The 24,493-nt window shown below is 40.3% G+C and overlaps 1 protein-coding gene across 2 annotated transcripts in view; it reads left to right on the top strand.

Moving 5' to 3' along the window:
- Positions 1 to 2,245: 2,245 nt before the first annotated feature.
- The window catches only part of MAP2K6 (mitogen-activated protein kinase kinase 6), a 99,589-nt gene continuing 77,341 nt past the window's right edge, over positions 2,246 to 24,493 (top strand). For both annotated transcript variants that reach the window (XM_070937710.1, XM_070937711.1), the window contains exon 1: positions 2,246 to 2,490. In XM_070937710.1, coding sequence (XP_070793811.1) covers positions 2,478 to 2,490 — 13 coding nt within the window. In that variant the 5' untranslated portion in view covers positions 2,246 to 2,477. The remainder of the gene's footprint in view (positions 2,491 to 24,493) is intronic.

The following is a 24,493-nucleotide window of genomic DNA, read 5'->3' as shown; positions in this document are numbered from 1 at the left end:
CAAATCTCACCGGGCTCAAGGTTGACTCAGTCTTCCATCCTTTCTAAAGTAGGTAAAATGAGGACCCAGATTATGGGGGCAATAAAATGACTTTGTATAAATATATAAAAGTATGAAGGCTATTGCTTAACACATTGTAAGCCGCCCTGAGTCTCCGGAGAAGGGCGGCATATAAATCAAATTAAAAAAAAAAATCACAAAAAGAAGTGAGTTACAAAACATCAATTTATTTAATTTTCCCCTCCTGCAATGCTCTCTCTGCTACCTATTTATTTAACATTTCAGATGGGTTGAACTTCCTATAATCTAGCTGGAAAAGCCAATAGCAAATATGCAAGGAATCCCAGCCCAGGAAATCAATCGCTGTGGTATAGTACAGGGGTGTCCAACCTTGGCAACTTTAAGCCTGGCTGACTTCAACTCCTAGAATTCCACAGCCAGCAAAGCAAAGCTGGCTGGGAATTCTGAAGTCTGCCAGGCTTAAAGTTGCCAAGGTTGGACACCCCTGGTATATTTTATTTGGCCCAGATAATCTTGTTAACTCTTTGGAACTAACTTTCCATCTGTATTGGATTGCTAATAAGCTTTCTTTTCCATTTAAAGTCATTACATCGAGGACCAAATTATTTATTATGCTTAGTTTGTAAAAATATAATGCTACCCATATTTTCTGATTTTCCTAAATTGATTTAAAGGGAGGAGGATGTTTTTCTAATTGTGGTATACAGAGAGGTGATCTGAAATTAAGATGTCAAGTACCTTCTCTACACCTGTCCTTTATGTATTATTCCAATTTGTATAGGAGTCCTCTTACCATGTGACACCTTAATGCAAAAGTTACTGCTTATAGAAATATTTTTATTAGGTTTCATAGCAATTTTGGGGTGAGGGGGAGGTGGGGGAGAATGCAGCTTCCTTCCTTGTCATCCCAAGTGATTTCTATCTTGATTGACTCCTACTGCAGTAGAATTCAGGTAATTCTCGACTTATGACCACAAAATTTTATGGCGCCCAAAATTTCCTCGGCTAATCGAGGTATTTGTTAAGTGAATTTTGCCGCATTTCTTGCCACACTTAAATGAATCACTGCAGTTGTTAAATTAGTAACACAGTTGTAAAGTGAATCTGGCTTCCCCATTGACTTTGCTTGTAGAAAGTTGCAAAAAGTGATCACATGACCCTGGGACCCTGCAATGGTCATGAACCAGTTGCCAAGCATCTGAATTTTGATCACATGATGCTGCAAAGGTTGTAATTGTGAAAAATGGTCATAAGCCAATTTTTTCAATGCCGTTGTAACTTTGAACGGTCACTAAATGAGTGGTTCTAAATCAAGGACTACCTGTATTCCCTTAATCATATAAAACAATACAATCTACCAATGATTTTTAGATTTTCATTTTGGCTGTATATAGCATCCTAACAAATGTTCTCGGCAATTTAGTGGGGGAAGGATATATTGAGCTGGGCTTTTACAGCGTTAGTCCCCTTGAGGCTAGTGATGACACTATTAAAAATAAATATGAAAGTACAGTATGAAGAAAACTCAGAAGCTATGACCCAAATATCACTAGCCATGTAAACCATCCCCCACGGCAATCCGAAATGAGTTATAATCCGCGGAAACCGAGGTCGCAACCAAGGCGTAAACTTTACAAAATCTTTGTTGAATATTTTTTTTTTCAAGAGATCCAGAGTTTTGTCATCCTGTATTCATTTAAGTTACGAGAGCTGCGGAAGAGAAAGCGTTCGCCAAGCTCCGTCGTGGGAATGGTCACGCAGGGAAACTGGCCGATGGCGGAGGCAGACCAGCCGGCTGTACCAGGCAACGTACCTCGGTCTCTTCCTTTCAGCAGGGCAACTCGTCTCGTTATGAAACTGCCAACTGCTAGATAGAAGATCTTGCAACGTGGTTACAGGCGAAGTCTGCTCTCAATGCTGCCTCTTTAGCCGCCGATGGATTAGAGAACAGAAGGGAAACAGAAGCCGTTTCCCTTTTGCAATGATAGCGGAGATCAAAGCATTCAACCAAATCTATCGATTGCCTCCAGGTAGATGCCTCCTCTTGCACACCTCGTCGACTATGAAGCCGATAGTCTTTTTAAGGGACACCCTCGCGTGAATATTCGGAAGAACTACATTACCCAGAAATCAACGCGCTAGTCGTGCAAAGGACGTCTGCGCACTAAGACACTCGGATCCAAGTTTGGAGCTTTTAGCTGCCAGTCCTGGCCCATCATGTAGGTGCAGCACAGCTTTCCTTCCCATTGCAATAGCGGGAGAAACCCCACTTTGCAATCTGTTTTGCAAGGCGTGCAATTGCAGCTCCTTCCTCTGCAAGGAAATCTGCTGTGAGAAGTCAGAAAAACTCCAGTTGCATGAAGATTGAGCGCTTGCAGTTTGCATCTTTGTTGCAAAACTAGCTACAGAAGGCAAAGTCTTTTGTGTTCCCCTCCCCCATCAAAGCAGAGGGGAAAATGTCTCAGAGAGGTAAGGCTCGGACTTGCGTTATTTGCAGATATGCAAAAAGTCGTTCATGCATTTTGGAATTGCATGCATGCAATTTGCGGGATACCATTGCATTTTGAAGTTTGAGGCGCTGAATAGCTCTCAGTTGCATTTCCTGTTTAGTATCTGTGTGCTTTTTGCAGGCACACAAGCACACACACACGCGCGCACATACTCGGGCGCGCGGCGTGCACGCACACCCAGAGTTCCTGTAAGGCAGGGCTTGCAGTTTAGTTGTGCATTGACGTTATTTGCATTCTTTTGCTGGGATTCCTGAGCTTGTGCCCCCCCTCCGCCTTTTGCAGTCTAGATTGATAAAGGGTTTTGAAAAGCTTATGCATGAGCAGCTGTACCAATTTCCCCCCCCCGCCCCCCCCCTTAAGGCCAATGCAGATAAATCTGCAGACAGTTTTCAATGCAGATTTAAATCCTTGCGTGCGTTTTAAATCTCCGGAGGAAATGGAAGGTGAAACTTGAGTGGAGTTAACCAAGAATTAAATATAAGTCTCGGTTTCTATGGGAAAGTATTGTTCTGATGCCCAGTGTTGAGCTCATTTTCCATAGACTTGGCTCCCTTCCCCTCGTCGCAAGTAGTATGCGTATTGCAAAGACTAGATTTGAGAAAGTTACGCAGGGGGCTCGCCTGATCTTACTTCGGAACGCGGTTTTTGAAGATGAAGACAGAGCAGAGAGGCTTCTGTGAGTCTTACGTGAGAGTACGGTTAAAGGTTGGGAGAAATGGAAAGCTTGCATTTGACACGAATGCGGGAAGAAGTGCGGCTTGCCGTGGCTCATTCAAACTTTAGGGAGAATTCGCTGAACGTAGGAGGAGTAGTTCTTTGAATCGGGGGCCCCTCTCGTTTCGGGGGTGGTATGTTCTTGGAGTTTTCTTGGCTGCATCTTGGGGGAAGAGTGTGGATCCGGGACAGAGGCTGCGGGATGAGCTCCGAAAGGCCACTTGTAAGAGTTGCTCGGTGAGTAAACAGCGCCTAAACAAGACAAGGACAGAGACAGGCGTCGCGGTTGCTGTTTGGAAAGGAAAAAGCTGGTGGCCAGCCCTCTATTTTCCCTTTTCTCTCTCTCACGCGCACACACACACACACACACACACGGCAGGCACACAAACGTTGCTGCTTTTCGGGGCGGCCGAATTGCATAATTGATTCCCCGTTTGCTGCAGTGATCTCTCCCAGCCAAATGGAGGTTTTGGTCCTATAAAAGCTCTCATCTCAGTCCTTATGGCCAGGCTGTCTACACAGGCTTTTTCATCCAACGGGCTAATTTATTGAATAGTGAGAAAGGAATCCGTCCTTTGATACGTGGAGGAGGAAAAGTGGTGTAACTTTTTTTTTAACGCCTCTCTCCAAAGCCTTGGAAAAACCGATGGAGGGCTGAAGTAAAGATGCGGTGATTTCTCACATTTTATTCCCCCCCCTCCCCCCGCCTTCATTTACCGCCAAACACAAAGGTAGTCTTTTGCCTGCCTCTAGATTTCTGGGAAAAAAGATTGCTTTGGCCACTCTGGTCTTTCTTTGACTGCTTTCCAGCACCATCCAATCTCAGCTTCCTCATATATTTAAATGTACAATATAGCATTTTCAAAGAGAGAGAATGGCAGCTATTTGGACATTGTAATATGGGAATGGACATCCTTACCTATGATCTCCTCCCCGCTTTTGAAGAAAAGTGCAACTTTAGTAGTAGGTACTGAGAACCGGAAATATGTCACTATAAAAGTATCTCACTGTTTTCTGGGCCTTGATTGAGTGTGGTATCTGGGCTTACCAGTTTAATATTTGTTATATTCCGTATTTGAGAACTAGTGTTAAGCAGTTTTGAGGATGTTCCAGATCTTATTGGCATCTGAAGTGCCCCCCTTTCTCCGGCTATATTGGCATCTATGATGATGACATTTTTCCTTGACTGCCATATTTATTTACTTTTCTATTGTGTAGTAATTGTTTTTAATTGCTTTATGATTGCTCACAGCCCAAAGTCACTTGTTTGAGATGCATAGCTATAGGAATTGAATAAATAATTTAAATAAATAAATAAATATAAAGTATTTTTTTTAAAAAAAAAACGTGATTATGAGCTGATTTGCTATGTGGTTTAGTTAGCACATGCATGGAACTTTACAGAATAACATGAGCTACAGACAAATTCCTTTCCCAAAGATCTTACAATCAGCACTTAGGTAGAGAGAGTTGAGGCCTCTTAATAAAGTAAAAAACAATGGAATTTTCTCTGGCCTCGCAGTATTTTTCTGAACGGAAAGACTAGGATTTTGTAAAAATGCAAACTGTTGATTGTCCTGAGGAATATATTTTAAAAAAGAAGCTTGGTAAGCTGAACTGTAAATTTCTAACAGTGGTTGATTAAAAACATAAAAAAGAAAATAAACCTTGCTAGCCAAAAATAATATATAGTCAGACTTGCATAAAATGCAGTGGGTGTCACACTTCCCAAGAATATCTACGATATTAGTGAAGTTGTGGTTATATTTTGAGGTCAGTATTGTGGAATTTACTTTAGTCCACAACTCTATTTTCATCTGCAGAAATGGCTTGCCTAGATCTATATGGGAAAAAATTAATTACAGTACTAGTAACTAATTGTGGCTTGATCTTTCTTTATTCCATGTCCTGTCATCATTCCAGTGCTTAATTACCTGATGTTCCAATACCTCTGTTCTGAGAGTCATTTTTGCTCATAATGCAGACTTGTTTTAGAAAATCTATGGCTTGTTTCATTTAATAAATACTTAAGGTATGCCAGCTGGACATCCAGCTTGGCTCCTTCCTTATAATGGATCTCTGTGCCATCTTGTTCTCATTTCAAGAAGATTTGGCAGGAGGTTGGAGACAGATTACAGAACGAGAATTTATCCATGTGGCATGCCATGTGTAGACTTGGATGACAAAGCAGTTCTGGGTGGCCTCCAACTACCAGTATTGACTTCAGTGGTACTATTTTCCATCAATCATTTGAATAGTTTTCAATTGTGTCAATGATTGATTGATTGGTTGCCTAAGTGTCATTGTTGAATGTTAGTAATTACATTCTGGGGACCTCATCAACCCCTTCATGAAATTTCAGATTGTTCGTTGATCCCCCAAACATTGTATTATATGAAAACAATTTACTAAACACTACTTAGAGTAATAATATTTTCGTTAATAGGTTCCTTGGGTGCAATACCAAAATCATTGGAGTGCCACCTGAACACTATTGGCATTGATAAATTCATCATCAGTCAATTGCAGAAGGCAATTGGAACAACTTAGATTCTGCAATAATATCTTGTAACATCATCAGACTTCCACATCTGCCTAACCCTTGGGAAGGACTCAATAGGCAGATAAAAATGTCAAATCCAGTCTGAATATATGGATGACTGTGTGACAAACCATAAGATTGACCCCTTGGATATTCTCATCGACCCTTGGGTATCAATATTGACTCCTTTGGAGAATGCTGACATAGACAGATTTTCTCCAGGTGGATCTGATCTGCCTCCAACCTGATTCTTCAGGTTTTCTAATGGTGCATCCATCATTGCAATTATTTATTTAAAACATTTTTGTAGCCGCCTATTTTATATTGAACTCTGTGTAGCTCCCAATTAACAATTAAACCTCCATCAATAAAACAACATAATACATATACCTATTAAAACTATAAACTTAAAAAAAAAACTTCGGCACTGAAACTAAACTTTAGTGCTGTCCTTCATTAAATTCTTTCATCCACCTCACTCTATCCCAAGTGCTCAGGGAAAAGATTTAAGTGCTTTTTGGAAGGCAAGGAGAGCAGAGACCTACCATACCTCAAGGAAAAGGGTATTCCACAGGAGAGGGACTGCCATGGAAAAAGCAGGCTTCCTAGATTCCATAATATAGCAAAGGGAAGGGACTAGGAATGCGCCCAATGCATCTGATCTGAGAGGACAGGTAGATGTCCTTTGGAAGAGATGATCCTGCAGATAACCTAGCTTTGTGCTATATAGTAAAAGTAATAACCAGCATCTTGAACTGCACCTGGAAGGAGACTGGGAGCCAGTGTTTGAAGGGTTCTGAAGACCTGTTCAAATTACTGTAATGTGCTCTACATGAGGCTGTTCTGGAAGATCACCCAGAAGCTACAACTGGTTCAGAATGTGGCGACGTGTACAGTGATGGCTACTCCTAGGTTTACCTATGTAACGTGATTTCATATTCATCCTTAACAAAATTATTTAAATTCCACAGTTCCTCTCGTTCCAGAGCAATAAGGTTCAAGCAAAGTGATTCCTGAAGTTCTTCATGAAGATGGTGGGAATAAGCTCAACTTCACATTGTGACAACTGGTTGGCTTTCTGCTTTCACTTAACGATAGCTTAACTTGAAAGTTTGTGATTTGTTCCTCAATCAGCCGCTGACCGCGTATTTGCTGTTACAGTAAAACTGAGCCTTTCTACTTCTTTCTACTAGTAATACAGTTAATTTGATTTGGTGATATTCATCTGTGTATGCATGTATGCGTATGTAGACACAATTCTTTTAGTTATTTGAAGATTGTGTTGGCAGTGAAGAAATCATTGGATTGCCAAAAGTTTGTAAGAGAGTTCTGAACAGAATATGAATTCACTGCCTTACAGCAGTTGCGTCTTCTGATAGACTTGTATACCTGCTTTGCAGTTTGTGCTTTATTTTGCCTGTGACCTCAGTAGTAATGCTGTCTGCATGTAGATGTCTGTGTAGAAAACCAAAGACAACTTTGAAGCAACAGAGCTTTATGAGTGCAGATGTTTTAATGTTTCAAAAATAGAAGTTTTGTTTCAATTGATGTGCTTCCATAACTCTCATTCGTTCATTGTTGGACATTGGAAAACTTGATGTTATTTCAGGATTCTGGGAACTGCAGTGTAATGCATCTGGGAGGTGCTTGATTGCGACAGGTTGCTATAGATACAACTTTCATGTCTTTTCAGGATCAGCTCAAGTAATTTTCTCCGTGATGCAGGTTCAATGAAGAGTGATGTAGATAAATATTTGAACTAATATTAGGTGTGTTTTGAATTAGTTGACACAGTTGTTACTGCTATGATTCTTGACTGAGCCTGAATACAGCATTGCATGGGGAAGAATGTTAAATAATTGGGTTATACTAATAACTAGAATATATTCTGTGTATCCCATCTGGAGGTTTTGCAATCCCTTAAATCACAAGGAAATTAATTTATGAGGTATCACTTTACTCAATAGCTGAGGAACATATAAACTATTAAGTTTACTAAGATCTATTGGTAAACCACATTTGCTGCTTTTCCACTACATACTAAGCTGTATAAATCATGATTTTACACATTGCAGTGGCTAGGTTTACCCCAAATCAACCAACCTACTTTATGTCTTATGTTGTCGTGAACCCAGTTAGTATTTATCTTACTGTTATTTTGACCTTTGGATAGCCTCTATGCTATCTGCAGCTATCTGAATGTGAGAATTTACCTGTACTCTTTCGTTCTGTTTAAAAAGGCTTATTTGAAATAATCTCCATGGTGTTAATTCCAAAGAAAACCTCATGAGAAATAGCATGCATGACTTCTGCTAAGTGACTGTGCAAGTCCCGTGCCCTATCTTGCAACTAAGGTATTAGTTGAATGCCACTCAAGAATTAAAGTGAGTATTTGAGCTTGTATTTTGTGAGCGGGTGAATTCAATCTTTTTAATGAACAGTCCTTTTAAGTATATCACTGTAGAGCAATTTACAAAAATCTCACTTTTTCTTGAAAGCTTATTGAATATGGACCTCTTCAGAATGGAATTCCACAGGTATTTGATCACTTCTGCACCACAGGGCCTGGGAATGAAACAACACTTAATAAAATTTCTACCCAAAGATGTCAGGTCGCAGTAACAATATTTGCTCTGCTTTTTGTGTTATCTCAGTCATGTTGCTGGTGTAATGCAAGGCAAATAACTTTTTACAGACCCGTTAAAAAGGATATATACTGAAATAACACCAATTCTGTTTTTCACCAAAGGATAATTAGTTCTGAGTGCTTGCAAATTAGTACTTGGTTGAAATAAGTCACTGATAGTTATATTCAGTTAATGAGCATAACCAAGGCCAAGAACTTGAATTCTCTCTGCTGCAGTGGAAAATGTAACAGCACTTTGATGTTCAAGTGAAGAGTCCTTTTCTAATTCTGGTTTACCTAGAGCAGGGGTGTCAAACTGGCGGCCTGCAGGCTGGATGTGTCACATGCAGGCCATGCCCACTCCAGCTCTGCGAATGGGAAAAAAGTCATGAAACTTCACTTGATAGCAATGTAATGCTGCAAGTTTGACACCGTGATTTAAAGTCTCTTCCCAGAGCATCCACTTGTTTTCACAAATAGCATTTTATTTATTTGTTTGCTTGTTTGTTTGTTAAATTTATTTGCTGCCCATCTCAATATGGGTCTACTGTGGGCTACCTGCAACAATCAAATATGGGGGGGGGGAATGATTAAAAATGTAAACAATAACAAAGGAATAAAACAGTAAAAATAAACAGTGGAACATGAAATTAAACATTTAGAGACAGTGGAGCCATTGGGGGATTAAAAGTTTTCCCTGTGCATACCAGGTAGATAAAAAGTTGACTTAACCTACACGGTAAATAAAGTTTTTTGACTAACTAAAAGAAGTATTTCTTCTCCTCTGACAACCCTAAATACACAGAAGGGCCTGCCTCTTTGATTATGGCTGTGACTTCATTCTGGAAACTGACTTTCAGATTTCCAAAGCAAAGCAGAAATCTATAAGCTTAAATATAGAGGCTATATAAATCCTTCCACTTGTCCAATGAACATAGACTTTTTGTACATCACTGAACTGTATGTTGCCTCCATGGTAAGTGATACTTTCTTAGTATCATGGCTAGTTGTCTTCATGCTGCTGTATATTTTGGTTATATGGCCACCTGATTGTGATGGAAGATTTTCAATTTATGTGATGTGGTCAAGAAATTTTGTGGCCATATTTCAGCTAATTGTATACTTCATCTCTGCCCTTTTTTGGTAGATTAAGTCTTAGTTGAATGGGTGAGGAAAGTCTCTTAAAGGAACACATAGCAGCCATAGTAAATTACCTACTAAAAACACTTGGAATTAAACTGTGAGATCTAGCTTTTCATTTCCCATTTTATAGAATAAACTACAACTGTATATATTTTACTACATTTTCTCTCTTGTCTTTCCCCTTAGATGTTGTTGGTATGTCAGTCGTTCCATTCTCCAGTTTTTATATAGCTGCCATATGCTTTACCTGCTGCTGACTTTGAAGGCCACTCAGCCTGTAGTTGGTACAGAACATAGTCCCTAACTCCTGACAGCTGAGAGCCAAATATTCTGTACAGATAGTCCTCGAGATATGACCATAATAGAGCTTGCCCATTACAGTTGCAGTTGTGGCAGTTATTAGGTGAAACGTGTCACCTAACGCCACACCCCATCCTCCCTGCTATCTCCAGTGAAACATAAAATGAATGTATGGGTCATTAAGCAGCGTATGGGTGCCTCCTGGGTGGAAGAGATTGTTGGAGGCCTAACACAAGCCCAGGCCCACTTGCCCTGGGATTCCCAAGATCTCCTCCACCCCCGAGAGACCACATGCTCCACTTCCCATGCCTTGGGACCCCTGTAGGACTTTTTCCACTCCCACCAGATTCCCCAGTCCTTAGGCCTGATTCCTACCAGGGGTGAAATGCTCCCAGTTCAAACCGGATCGGGCAATCTGGTAACGATTGTGGCAGGTGGTTTGGAGAACCGGTAGTGATGGTGGCGTGAGGCTCCGCCCACCCACCCGGGTGTCGTTACTTTCTGGTTTTAACCAGGAAGTAATGTGTTTTTTGCCCTCTGTACATGCACAGGTTTTGCACATGTGCAGAGGGTCTGCGCGTGTGGGGCGTGTGCACTTCCGAACCGGTAAGTGGAAGGTAAGTGGATTTCACCCCTGATTCCTACTCCAAACTCCCTCCTCCTCCCTTATCTTTTAAAGAGCTCTGAGACCTTCCAGGGCACTGGAATGATTTCCTTCTGTGTGCAACCTCTTGGCACAGTTCTGAAAGCGGCCATCATTTTGTCCCACTGTAAAATGGCGGTTGCATTTGGGTCGCCCCCGCACAGTTCGGGACAAACTGCTTTGTTTTGCAGTCTTTCCAAGATCTGCAGTGCTGGAAAACCTTTCTGCAGTGTATAGAAGCTTCCTATATGTGCAGACCACTCTAAGGCAGCAAATTGATGCAATTTTGCTGGCAGCCACCATTTTGGCCTACCCACAAATGAGCAGGACAAAATGATAGCCACATTTAGACTGTGCAGCCCGGGTACATACGGCCTTCCGTCCTTCCACAATATGACGTCCAGAGAGCTTCAAAAGGTAAGTGTGAGGCATGATGGGCATTTGGAGAGGAGGCCCCAGTCCTCCAGGGCTCCAGTGGGATGGAATGAGAGAGAGGCAGGAGTGTGTTGTAGCGACCCTGTGGTGAGTCAGAAGAGTGAATAATTGCAGGACCACTGCAGATATTGTAACCTTGAAATGGGGTTGTATTTAGCTTTGGGGGTGGGGTGGTCTGTTGTATCTCGACAGTTACCTGTAATAGATGTTTCATTAGCTCCTAGTAGGCCTCTTGATCTTTTAAAAGGTCAGAAGGGGGGGGGATTTTACTTCCTTCAGGCAGAACCAATAAATCCATAGGGATTGATGCATTATTTGAACTTCTCTTGAGGAAGTCAGTGGTGCCTAGGACGGGTCAGCAACCTGCGGCTCTGGAACCGCATGTGGCTCTTTACCCCTCTGCTGCGATTCCCTGTCACTCAAAATATGCATCATAACTGCCAATGTGCGACACCCGCCGGCACGCTATTAATTGAGCTTTTCAAGTTTCAGAAGAAAACAGAACATTTCATTCAACTACATATGCTAGTTTTGTGGCTGCTCAAGAAATAGCCAGGCACGATATGGCTCCCTGAGTTTTCTTTTCTGTGAGAAACGGGTCCAAATGGCTCTTTGAGTGTTTAAGATTGCAGACCCCTGGCCTAGGAGAACTTATGCCTTAAGTACATCACTTTTGGCTTACGGTACCAGAGTGCATTTTCATGGGATTATGAATGTATCAATAAGATTGTAGCTCAGAATGCAGTAGTTCAGGTTAAGATCTTAGTTTTTCAAATGTAAAACGGCTTGGATATCTGAGAATTATCTCCTTCCTTGCATCCTCTCTCTCTTCTGGGATTCTTGTTTTTTACTTCCTAATTTAGCCCATTGCCTTGGAGGTCTCCCATCAAAGTATTAACCAGACCCAGGTCTGCTTTTTTTTTTTCTCTAACTGGGACAAGGCTAGCCAGAGGTTTACTGCCTGTCACTGAACATTGATGTGCCTTCTCAGATTTTCTTCTGGGCAGGTTTTGGTTGGTTTAGTCTGATTGATCTGTGATCTCTGTTTTGATTGGAGTTTTATTACTGTGTTTTACCTGCAGTTTATTCTTGTAAGCTCTCCCGATTAGTCATAGACCCTGCAAAGCCTACTTGATAAAACACTTAATACTGTATAAATAAACAGATGCCATGGTGAGGAAGATATGTCCCTAGATACACACACAAATCCCAGTGTATTTATTAGCATGATCCTTTAGAATCCCTAATTTTCCTGCCGTTTTGAAAGGGAGGGGTATAAGGGACAAGGAAAAGATAGCTTAAAATTAAATCGCCTCCCTTTTTCTCTTTCCAGCCTAATACAGTATTGTGTGTCTTCTAAGGTAGTACTCTTTCAGATCTCGATATCTGAATCATATGTTTCCAATGTGGAATTAACCTGAGAATTGGAATGCTATGAAATCTAGTACAAAATATCCACTCAACCCTAGCTGGGCATTTGTTGCACTGAAGAAGGTATAATGATTTATATCTATTGCATGGGTTTTAGCTGGTTGGGAACAAGATGCTCCCTTTTGTTCAGTATCTGGGAGAAGTGGTAATATGACAAAGGGGGCTAGTGGTTTTTATTGTTATTTGGGCCATGAAGATAGTATATTTACGTTAGAGATATGAACAATCTATTCACAAAATAGGTATGTAAAGGTGGAGGGGAAAAAAAACCTAATATAATTTCCGTATTGCTGATATTGTGTACAAGAGTTATGTAGACTGCCATTTAGGTTTTTGATTGCTGTATTGCTAGGACTGCTCTTTCCTATGGCTCAGGTTGCTGCTGATTCAGGTGATGTTTAGCAGACCGCGATGTCAAAAGTACATCCAGTTAAGATTTCTGCACTCTTTATCATTAGAATGAACAAACGTTACATTTCTATTTTATCTTCTGTTTCATAAATACAGAATTTGTTAAAAGTCCACAATGTTAGTCATATTTTAAATAGTATATCATGTACAGGTAGTCCTCAACTTACAGCCATTCATATAGCAATTGTTTGAAGTTATAACAGCACTAAAAAAAAAAGTAAACTTGCAATTACGGCCATTGCAGCATCCCCATAATCACATGATCAGAATTTGGGGGCTTGGCAACTGGCATGTGTTCATGATGGTTGCAATATCCTATTTGCAACCTTCCCAGATGGTTTCTGACAGGCAAAGTCAATGAGAGAAGCCAGATTTAGTTAAGGATAACTTACTTAACAACAACTGCAAAGGAAATTCTGGTCCCAATTGAGATCGTAAGTCAAGGACTACCTATGTAGCTTCTGTCTTCAGTGTTTTTAATTAGCAACTTAAGCTAATACTACAGTCAGCAGAACTTGACCTACATGATATTACAATATGTACACCATTACACAGAATAACACTTGATTTATTATAGGCATTCCAACAAGACAAGATATTATAACTATTCAGGGCTTTAACCCTATGGTTTTACATTTAGCTGTGCTTTCATTAGTTTGAGGATTTCTAAAATACATAAAGTGGGATTGTATACTATTTATCCAATATCTTTTTAGTTGAAAAAGTTCTGATGGCTTACAAAAATTTGAAGAATAATAATAGCAACAACCTTAAGTTTATAATCTGAAGCACAACACGCATGAGGAAAAGACATGTGGGAGGGATGAGGAAAACCACCCAACAAATGTAAAAAACTGTTTCTATGATACAAGTAATCCTTGATTAATGACTACAGGTAGTCCTCGACTAACAACCACAATTGAGCCCAAAATTTATGTTGCTAAGTGAGTTTTGTCCCATTGTATGACCCTTCTTGCCACAGTTGTTAAGTGAATCACTGCAGTTGTTAAGTAACAAACACAGTTGTTAAGTGAATCTGACTACCCCATTGACTTTGTTGTCAGAAGATTGCGAAAAGTAATCACATGACCCCAGGACACAGCAACCGTCATAAATATGAGCCAGTTGCCAAGCGTCTGGATTTTGTATTTCCTCATTCCTTTTGCAGATCCTGATTTGATAATAGACTATTTTTGTCCAAAACTGTGCTCAATACATTACAGGCTACTTCCCATAAGTCCCCTGATATCGGATGTTAATAATCCTTGCAGTATGCTGTGGTGACTGATCAGTTGTAATTGAATTAATATAGATGTTCACTAAAAGGGTAGGTTTGGCTCAAGAATGTGTGAGCTGCTGAACTTTTGTTTCTTTTTGTGACATTAATATTAATATAATATAGTAGGTAGAACAATTTGTGCCAGCTTGCTGTGGGCTGTAGATGGTGAGGTTTCCTTTCCTAAGAACAAGCAGAAGGGACCAAACCAACTCCATCGGGCATGAAGGATGGTTGGCTGTCATTGCCAACACTTCGGTTTGGGGCAGGAGACCAATTAACAAAGCCACTCTGGCTTCATCCCAGACAAATATTGCCCTCCAAGAGGATATAGTTAATTTACAGATTTTTAAAACGGCAATATTACATCTCTTATCAACATTTTGTCCAGGAGTTCAAAACTAAATCTAAATCTGAACATTAAGGACTTTCCCCTTCCGTTAGCTATTTATTACTTTTTCTGGGCTGCCTAGACTCTTTTAAGCCTTTTAACTTCTCTGTGATGTTTTCCATGGATCAAGTTGTGGATGTGTATTGTTATCTATTGTTGGGATCACAATTCTGTAAGTGGAATCATTAATTAAAAAAAGAGTTCTTTTGTTTCCCCTCACCCCAAAATGCATTATGCATATATGATCCCTCATGTGCATAGTATTTATAATAGCTTTTGTATCTAACAAGTCTTTTTTTAAATAGCCATCATACAAATAGTTTTCACAGCTTGTTATCCCTTAAATTTTATTTTCCGCTAATGTCTCCTTTTACTATTCTTTCCTTTTTTTATCTTCTCCTTCAACAGTTGATGGATATATAATACGTGTCCTGGAAGAATTCATCTCCATGCATCTGATGAAGCTGATTATTGCCACAGAAATCAAAGTAATTTTTTTTAGACTAAAGAGCCAAAAGACACCTTATTTAAATAACAAAAGAAGTGCATCTGTTGTCTTGTTATTTTTTTTAGTGAAAAGTGTTGAAATTTCTATAGGCAATGCTTTTGTTTTTTTAATATGGATAGGCTCCCCATGCTAGAAATGTTGAACATACTGCATTTTATATTGCAGCCTACAATTTGCTTTTTATCTCTCAATGATGTTACTCAAAGATTACCACTTAGGTGTTCAAAGAGATTTGAAAATATCGGTTGTTCATTTTAGACCATCCCAATACTAGCCTTCTCCAACTGGGCATTGGAGTTTCCCCAAAAGTGTTCAAATTGAAAAAATAAATGTATGGGGGTGGGGGTGAAATCAATAGAAAATGCACTTACTGAATAAATCTTACAGTTCTTTGTTCTAATCTTTCTCCTTGATAGACTGAGAGATATTTGTTTTGGTCTTCTTAGAAACTCATGCTCCTTCACATTTGTGGAGGTTGAAATGAGGGCAGATTGGATGGCTTTAAATTCAAAGCTTCCAAACTTTTCACAGTCTTCAGTCACATTGCCGATCCAGAGGAAAACGTATGTCACCAGCATAAATGTCTTTATTTGTTCTATTGGAAGAGGATTTTTTTTTTTTTTTTAAAGTCAGAAGGTAAATTTGTCTTTGTAAGTAAGCCCCTGCAGGGGCTAAGATAGCAGAAGTGGCTTTTTCTAGCTGTTTAAGAAAATTGCTTTGCATAGTTGCAAGAACTGTCAAGAGTTAGAAAGTGGTGGAGAATCTGCAGCTTCTTTAACAGCCATTTAACCAGGGGTGAAATGCTCCCAGTTCGGACTGGATCGCCTGATCTGGTAGTGATGATGGTGAGTGGTTTGGAGAACTGGTTGCAAAAATCTCTGCCCACCCCCCATGCCCAGCTGAGCCGCACGATCATCAGAGACTATTTTTTTTTTTTACTTTTGAAAGCAATTTTCTTCGGCCGAAAAAATGCTTTTAAAAGTAAAAAAAAAAAAAAAGCCTCTGATGATCGTGTGGCTCAGCTGGGATCGTCACAGCCTTTTAAAAGCATTTTTTTTACAACTTTGGCCGAAGAGGTTGTAGAAAAAATGCTTTTAAAAGTAAAAAAAAAAAAGCCTGATGATCGTGCGATTCAGCTGGGATGGTCAGAGCCTTTTAAAAGCATTTTTTCTACAACCTCTTCGGCCTAATCGTCAGAGCCTTTTAAAAACATTTTTTTATAACTTCGGCCGAAGAGGTTGTAGAAAAAATGCTTTTAAAAGTTAAAAAAAAAAAGTTGGCCATGCCCACCCAGTCACATAACCCTCCCCCCACCAAGCCACGCCCACAGAACCGGTAGTAACAAATTTTACATTTCACCACTGCATTTAACTATTCAGAATAAATCAAATGCATAACTTGGAAATCATTTAAGACTACAAACACACACACACACACACACACACACCAGTCATGATGGTTGTAAAGCGGTTCACCATATGGCTGGATCCAATTTTATTACCTTTATTGTGGTGCTGGTAAAGCATACACTGGTGATTAAGCAAACGCTGCTGCTGTTAAGTGAACCCAATATTTGCTATGGGTATTTTTTTTGCTGGAAACAAGATGTAAATGCCTATTTCTGGCAAAACAGTCGTAAAAGATGGTCATGTAATTGTAGATCAGTTGCTTAGTGCCCAAATATGGTCACATCAGGCCCGACATCTGAACTTTGAAATTGAGTCATAAGGAGCTCTTTGTGGGTCCGTCCTAACTTCGAATGGTCACTAAGCCACTGGTTATAAATTGAGGATTAGCTGTATACATACACATAAACAGCAACCTAGGGAAAGTCCTTGGGAACTCAGAAAGACATTTTTGAATCAGGCCTATTTTACTATATATAATATAACATAACTGAGGAAAGTTCACTATTTTTCTCTCCTAGTAGCCTAGAGTTAACTAGCTTAGCTTCAATTCCTTATGTGAAAGAGAACTATTTTCTCTACAGGCTTGCTGTAACTGACAACACCATGCTCCAAACGTAATATTCTTATGACAGAGCTGTCTTTTACTTTTCCCTTAATAGCTCTTGCATATCTTTATCAAAAGGGATGCAGTGGCTCAGTGGCTAAGATGCTGAGCTTGTCGATCAGAAGGTTGGCAGTTCAGCGGTTTGAATCCCTGGCGCTGTGTGACAGAGTGAGCTCCTGTTATTTGTCCCAGCTTCTGCCAACCTAGCAGTTCGAAAGCACGTAAAAATGCAAGTAGAAAAATAGGGACCATCTTTGGTGGGAAGGTAACAGCGTTCCGTGCGCCTTTGGCGTTTAGTCATGCCGGCCACATGACCACGGAGATGTCTTTGGACAGCGCTGGCTCTTCGGCTTAGAAATGGAGATTAGCACCATCCTGTAGAGCCGAAAACGACTAGCACGTATGTGCAGGGGAACTTTTACCTTTATCTTTATCAAGGTTATTATCTCCATATTATTCTACAGCAGCTTATGTACATTCCTTTTTAGAATAAAAGGGTTAAGATGCAAAAATATATACAGGTAGTTCTTGACCTACATCCACAAATTTCTGTTGCTAAGCAAGACAGTTGTTAAGTAAGTTTTGTCCAATTTTAAAACCTTTTTTTGCCACAGTTGTTAAGTGAATTACTGCATTTAGTAAATTAGCAACATGGTTGTTAAGTGAATCAGGCTTCCCCATTGACTTTGCTTGTCAGAAGGTCACAAAAGGTCATCACATGACCCTGGGACATCGCAACCATCATAAATTTGAGTCAATTGCCAAGCAGCTGAATTATGATCACAAGATCAAGGGGATGTTGCAATAGTTGTAAGTGTGAAAAATGGTCATAAGTCACTTTTTTCAGTGCTCTTGTAACTTTGAATGGTCACTAAATGAACTGTTGTAAGTTGAGAACTACCTGTACCGCATTCTAACCATTGAGCTTCCACAGTCATCTACGTTTTGACTCCCTGGTCTCTGTGATACATTAGATCTTTTTGTAAAAAGTGACTGCTATGGAGGAGACAGGGATTATGATAAAGACAAGAAAAATAGATTTGGTTTACTCAGCCTTAGCACCTTTAAGATGTGTGGATTTCAACTTCTAGAATTCCCCAGCCAACAATGCTGGCTGGGGAATTCTGGGAATTGAAGTCCACATTTCTTAAAGTTGCTAAGATTGAGATACACTGGGTCAGGGCTTCTGTAATTGACTATTTTGGCACACCTTTGCATGTATAATGTTTCTGGTACAGCCACTTCCTTTTATACTCCAGCTTTTATGGTTGAGATGGGGTGAGGCGTTATAGATTGTCATGTGTATTACTTTAGCTGTAAAGCAAACAACTCATTTAGAATTGGGAATTGGCACTGTTCTGTTCCAGGAAAGGATAATTTGTTCTTACAGAAAAATAAGAAAAAAAAAATCAGCTTGTGGAGCTAGGCAATAAAACATTATGAAAAAGAAAGAAGAAAGGATGTTACAGCGGAGAGTGCAACCCCAGTCCAGGTGTTGATGCAAAAGGTTCTTGCAGGACCACTATTGTCTTTTAGCTTTTTGGAGCTTTTTAGGTTGATGGATTCTGAATCTCCTCCATGGGTGCCCTATTATTTGCAGGAATACAATTTTCAACAAGGTAATTCATTGCAATACTGTTCATCCTTATTAGAAGATCAGACGAACATACAGCATGGATCCTGGGTCTTGCTAAATTTCTGGCATTTCTTTTAGAACAAAAATCAGTTACCTGCTTCGTCCAGTTCCAAGTGGCCCTCAGTAAGCAAGCAGTTCAGACTTCAGGGAAAGTAACCTGCTGGCTGTGTTGGGGAAGAAAGATTAGTGGAGGGAGATACAGGTAATATTTGAGTGGAGCCTTCCCACCATGATCACTGTGGACATAAAATGCGTCGGCCACATGACCAACCCAATTTTACAACTTCTTTGTGGTGTTCATGTGAATCCATAGTTGTTAAGCAAAGATCATGGTTGTTAGGGTTACCTTACAAGTGCAGTTTTGTTAAAAATGAGAAGTAAATGCCAAGTTTTGGCAAAACTTGTGAAATATAGTTATGTCACCATGGGAGCAGTTAATTTAGTGACCATTCAAAGCCCTGAAAAAAGTGACTTATGACCATTTTTCACACTTATGACCAGTGCAGCATCCCCATGGTCACGTGCAGTGGTGAAATCCTCTGAAGTCTGCAACCGGTTCTGTGAGTCTGCTACCGAGCGTGCGCTTTGCACGCCCGAGGCGCGCACAGCGCTAAAAAAGGAACATTTTGAAGCCTTCCGAGTCTGCAAAGGTAAGTAGAACAGTGAGGGGGAGAATCCGTTGTGCCATGTGATTTAGATTAGCTAGAAAGCAGGAAATCCGACGATTCTAGCTAATATAAATCGCGCGTCACAGCTGATCGTTGCCCAGCTGATAGTTGGAAATACAGGTTTGCCTGAATCGGTAGCATTTTTTACTACCGATTCGGGAGAACCGGTCCGAACTAGTAGCATTTCACCCCTAGTCATATGGTTTACATTCACATGCTTGACAACTGACTCATATTGATGACTGTTGCAGGATCCTGGAGTCATGTGATCCCCTTTTGTGATCTGACAAGCAAAGTCAATGGGGAAGCCAGATTCACTTAACAACTGTGTTACTAATTTAAGAACTGCAGTGATTCACTTAACAAATGTGAGAAAAGTCATAAAATGGGGCAAAACTCACTTAACAAATTTCTCACTTAACAACATAGATTTTGGGCTCAATTGTGTTTGTAAGTGGAGGACTACCTGTATATATAAAAAAGTGTCAGAAAAGAAGGTTGCCAGAAAATGAGCAGGGAGCTGCATTCATTTATATGTCATAAATCCTTAACCCTTATTCCCCAACAGATAAATATTCCAAAGAGTATGTAGACCCTTAATGAAAAATGTTTCTCTAATTCTGTGTTAGGCTGAAGTGATACTTCCTACTACAGCCATTTTTTTCAGTTGTTGCTTTGCATATTCTGAACTTCAGATACGTTGCTCATAAATTAAGTACTTTGTTGGAATTGCTTGAACATAGTAGAATTTGTTTCCTAGCCCTCTGTCCAAATATACACTACTCAAAAAAACAAAGGGAACACAAGCAGAAGACATCCGAGATCTGAATGAATGAAGTAGCCTTATTAAATACTTTGTTCATTACATACAGTAGTTTTGTGTTCCCTTTAGTTGTTTGAGCAGTGTATAAACTACTGTATGTAAAGAACAAAGTATTTAATAAGGCTATTTCATTCATTCAGATCTCGGATGTCTTCTACTTGTGTTCCCTTTATTTTTTTGAGCAGTATATTGGAGGATGGGGCAGGGAATGGGGTTTTATCTTATGCAAGGAAGAAGCAAGCTTTTTTTTCTTAAACTAAATAGGGAAAAGGCAGTCTAGGGTGCTTTTCCTTCTAGCGAGGGCCTAAATTGAATTTTCGGTACAAACCATGTGAATATGATTATAGAGTTTTTCTTACATAAATGGAAGTTGTAAGAGGACTTGAGTGGCTTTTATTTTATTTATTTATTTTATTTATTAGATTTCTATACCGCCCTACTCCCGAAGGACTCAGGGCGGTGCACAGCCAGACAATAAAAACACATACAATACAAAATTTAAAAAATAGAATAAAATCAAATTAAATAATTTTGGCCCCGACAAATTTAAAACCCCAAACTTTTAAAACCAATTTAAAATTGAATATATAAATACTAAAAGATATTTAAAATTTTAAAAATCTTTTATAAAAGAGGGGGAAAATTAGGCCAGGCCGGCCTGGTGAAATAGTAAGGTCTTTAAGGCGCGGCGGAAGGTGCGCAGATCCGGGATCCTCCGTATCTCTGGGGGGAGCTCGTTCCAGATAGTAGGTGCCCCCACAGAGAAGGCTCTCCCCCTGGGGGCCGCCAGTCGGCATTGTTTGGCTGACGGCACCCGGAGGAGCCCCTCTCTATGGGAGCGTACCGGCCGGTGGGAGGCTATTGGTGGTAGTAGGCGGTCCCGCAAGTACCCGGGTCCTAAGCCATGGAGCGCTTTAAAGGTGGTAACCAAAACCTTGAAGCGCACCCGGAAGACCACCGGGAGCCAGTGCAGCTCGCGCAGGAGAGGTGTTACATGGGAACGCCATGTCGCTCCCATTACCACCCGCGCGGCCGCACTCTGCGCCAGTTGGAGCCTCCGGGTGCTCCTCAAGGGGAGCCCCATGTAGAGAGCGTTGCAATAGTCCAGGCGGGAGGTGACAAGGGCATGAGTGACCGTGCGTAAAGAGTCCCGATCCAGAAAGGGACACAACTGGCGAATCAGGCGAACCTGATGAAAAATCCTCCCGGTCACGGCCGTCAAGTGCTCTTCTAAAGACAGCCGTGAATCCAGGAGGACGCCCAAGTTGCGAGCCCTCTCCGTGGGGGCCAATGATTCGCCCCCAATAGTCAGTGATGGCGTCAACTGACTATATCGGGACGTCGGAAACCACAGCCACTCAGTCTTGGATGGGTTGAGCCTGAGCCTGTTCCTCCCCATCCAGATCCGTACGGCCTCCAGGCACCGGGACATCACTTCAACCGGGACACTTTGAATGGTGTATGGGGAAATAATATTTTCGTTTCATGGAATTTTCAAGAAAAGGCAGAAGAAGGAGAAATGAAACCCATTTTCACTTAATTGATTCTTCATTGTCTCCTTTTCTCTTTTGGGGGAGCTTTTCTGCATTGCCAGCAGAGGGAGCAAATAATAGAAGAATAGAATAACAGAGTTGGAAGGGACTTCTAGTCCATCTCGTTTTTTGTTGATGACCCTGATTGATCATAGCTAACACTGAAGAACAACAATATCAAAGAGTTTTACGAGAAAGGCGTAATGGTGACCAGCATCTGGCATGATTTACATCCCACCTCTATTTTGCTTAACTATCTATGCTGGAGTTCAGTCCTGCAAATATTGTACGGTCACTGGATATTCTTACGGTTTTTATCCTGGTTAGTCCAACTCCTTTAGTATCCAAATGGAACTTTTTCTATCCTCAGAAAATTTCTACTTCCATTAGATTCTTGAAGTTCACACATCTTAAAGTGGCCAAGGCTGAGATTGTAGAAGGAGAGGTAAACAGACCAAAAGATGAGTTCAAGTCCTGCCTAAGAACATAAAAGCAAACTGGCCAACTTTGGGCCACTCTCTCAGCCCAACCCACCTCATAGGGTTGCTTTTGTGGGAAAAATAGGAGGAAGACAGTGTGTTGGATATGATATGTTCGCCTCCTTGAGTTATTTGTAAAAATGATAAAGGTGGGATAGAAATCTATAAAAATAAAAATGTAAATGTCCGTTTGTACATAACCGCACATCTCCGAAAGTTCTTCACCGATTGCTTTCAAATTTTGACACAACGTTCCATTTGACTACGGGCGTGTTTTTATATACCTATATTATATATATATCACACCTGTGACAGGTAAAAACATGAAAAACATTGGAAAACATTGAAAGACATTGACAAACACTGAAAAACATTGAAAAACTGCGCCACCTGCTGGACGTAAAACCAACACATCAACATTTTACCACATGACTTTTGAAAATTAAATCACAAATTTTTCACTAGGTATAATTCCAAAACATATCAACAAAAAATATCAGCAGTCCAGATACAGAAGATTCAGGTAGCACATACATTTACATGTTTAAAAATGCTATAAAAATTGTTGCTCTGTTCTCTGAGGAAACATACTACACCACAGCTGCAGTTGTGTTTTTACTGAATGAAATGTCTAAAAATGGGCATTTGCACATATATACCTGAATACTTATAGGAAGCACAGATGAAGGGAATTTTGGGGAAAAGCAGACTGGTTATGAAATGTCACTCCATCAATAATTTCCAGGATAGATAAATCACTTAGTAACAAATCTTGGCAATGCCATGAAAAAAAAAATGAACATTTTACCACATGAATTTTGAAAATTAAATCACAAATTTTTCACTAGATATAATTCCAAAATATGTCAACAAAATAATATCAGCAGTCCAGATACAGAAGACTCAGGTAGACCTCGACTTGCAACAATTCACTTACTGACCATTAGAAATTACAACAGTACTGAAAAAAGTGACTTATTACCATTTTTCATGCTTATGACCATTGCAACATTCCCATGGTTATGTGATTTACATTCAGCTGCTTGACAGCTGATTTATATTTATGACGGTTGCACTGTTCCTGGGTCGTGTGATCACTTTTTGCAACCTTCTGACAAGCAAAGTCAATGGAGAAACCAGATTCACTTAACAACAGGGTTACTAATTTAACAACTGCTGTGATTCACTTAACAAATGTGGCAACAAAAAAAAGTGATAAAATGGGGCAAAACTCACTTAAGAAATTTCTCACTTAGCAACGTAGATTTTGGTTTCAGTTGTGGTTGTAAATTAAGGACTACCTGTATTAAAGATTGATTGGATTCGATTGGAAAGATTTAAAGAGCTCAAAACCAGATAAGAAAAATATAGTGCTACAAACATAGCAGTAGAAACTTAGATATAGAAATTCATAATTCTATAAAATATAAATAGTTGCAAATTAAAATAATGGGGGAGAGAGACACATACAGAGATACAGAGAAAGAGGGTAGGAGAGAGAGAGATACAGAGAGGGGGAAGAGAGATACAGAGAGGGGGAGAGAGAGATACAGAGGGGGGGAGAGACATACAGAGTGGGGGGAGAGACATAGATACAGAGGGAGAGAGAAATAGATACGGGGGAGAGAGAGATAGATACGGGGGGGGGGAGAGAGATACAGAGAGAGGGGGGAAGAGAGATACAGAGAAGGGGAGAGAGAGACATAGAGAGATACAGATGGAGAGAGAGACAGATACAAAGAGAGAGGGGGAGACGGAGGATTTTGTGGTTCCTATTGTTTTTTAGCAACCGGTTCTCTGCCCTAATCACCAGCTGCGTAGGCGTGGCTCAGGGGCTGTCTTATGACTGATGAAAGTGAGTGACATCGAGTTGGCCACGCCCACCAAATGTTCGTGGAGAGTTTGGAACTTCAGCCTCGCTCTTTTAGCCCAGTGGAAGCACCAGTCTGGGCCACAGCAATGCGTGGCCGGGTACAGCTAGTACATAATAAAATAAATAAAAGCTCTGGAGTCAACTGTGAGATCTTTCCCCTTCTTTCCTGCCCTTCAGATGAAAAGTGTCCCCACAAGGCAGGTTTGTGAAAAACTGCCTTCCTAAATTATTACAAAATATGTGAAGTGGAAATAGCTGGCGTTTCTTTAAAGAGAATCCTTTTGAATTGGAAAACAGTCTCCAACTTCTTACTCACTTGGAAGAAGCCGCCTTAAATACAGCAATTCAGGCTAGATGTGGGCAGAATTACATCAGTATTTATTTTCTACTTATCCACAGAACCTTTAAGATTCTAGTTTGACATTTTAATGCATTGACATCTTCAATGGATTTTGGTGAGGCTGGAGATACTCTGGTGAAATGAATTGGCCAACCTGGGCTCACGCTACCTCGTTCTC

Source organism: Pituophis catenifer, unplaced genomic scaffold (assembly GCF_029215685.1).
Source record: "Pituophis catenifer annectens isolate HBS135680 unplaced genomic scaffold, rPitCat1.0.hap2 SCAF_2, whole genome shotgun sequence".
Lineage (NCBI taxonomy): Eukaryota > Metazoa > Chordata > Lepidosauria > Squamata > Colubridae > Pituophis > Pituophis catenifer.
This window is presented reverse-complemented; position numbering and strand designations above follow the sequence as displayed.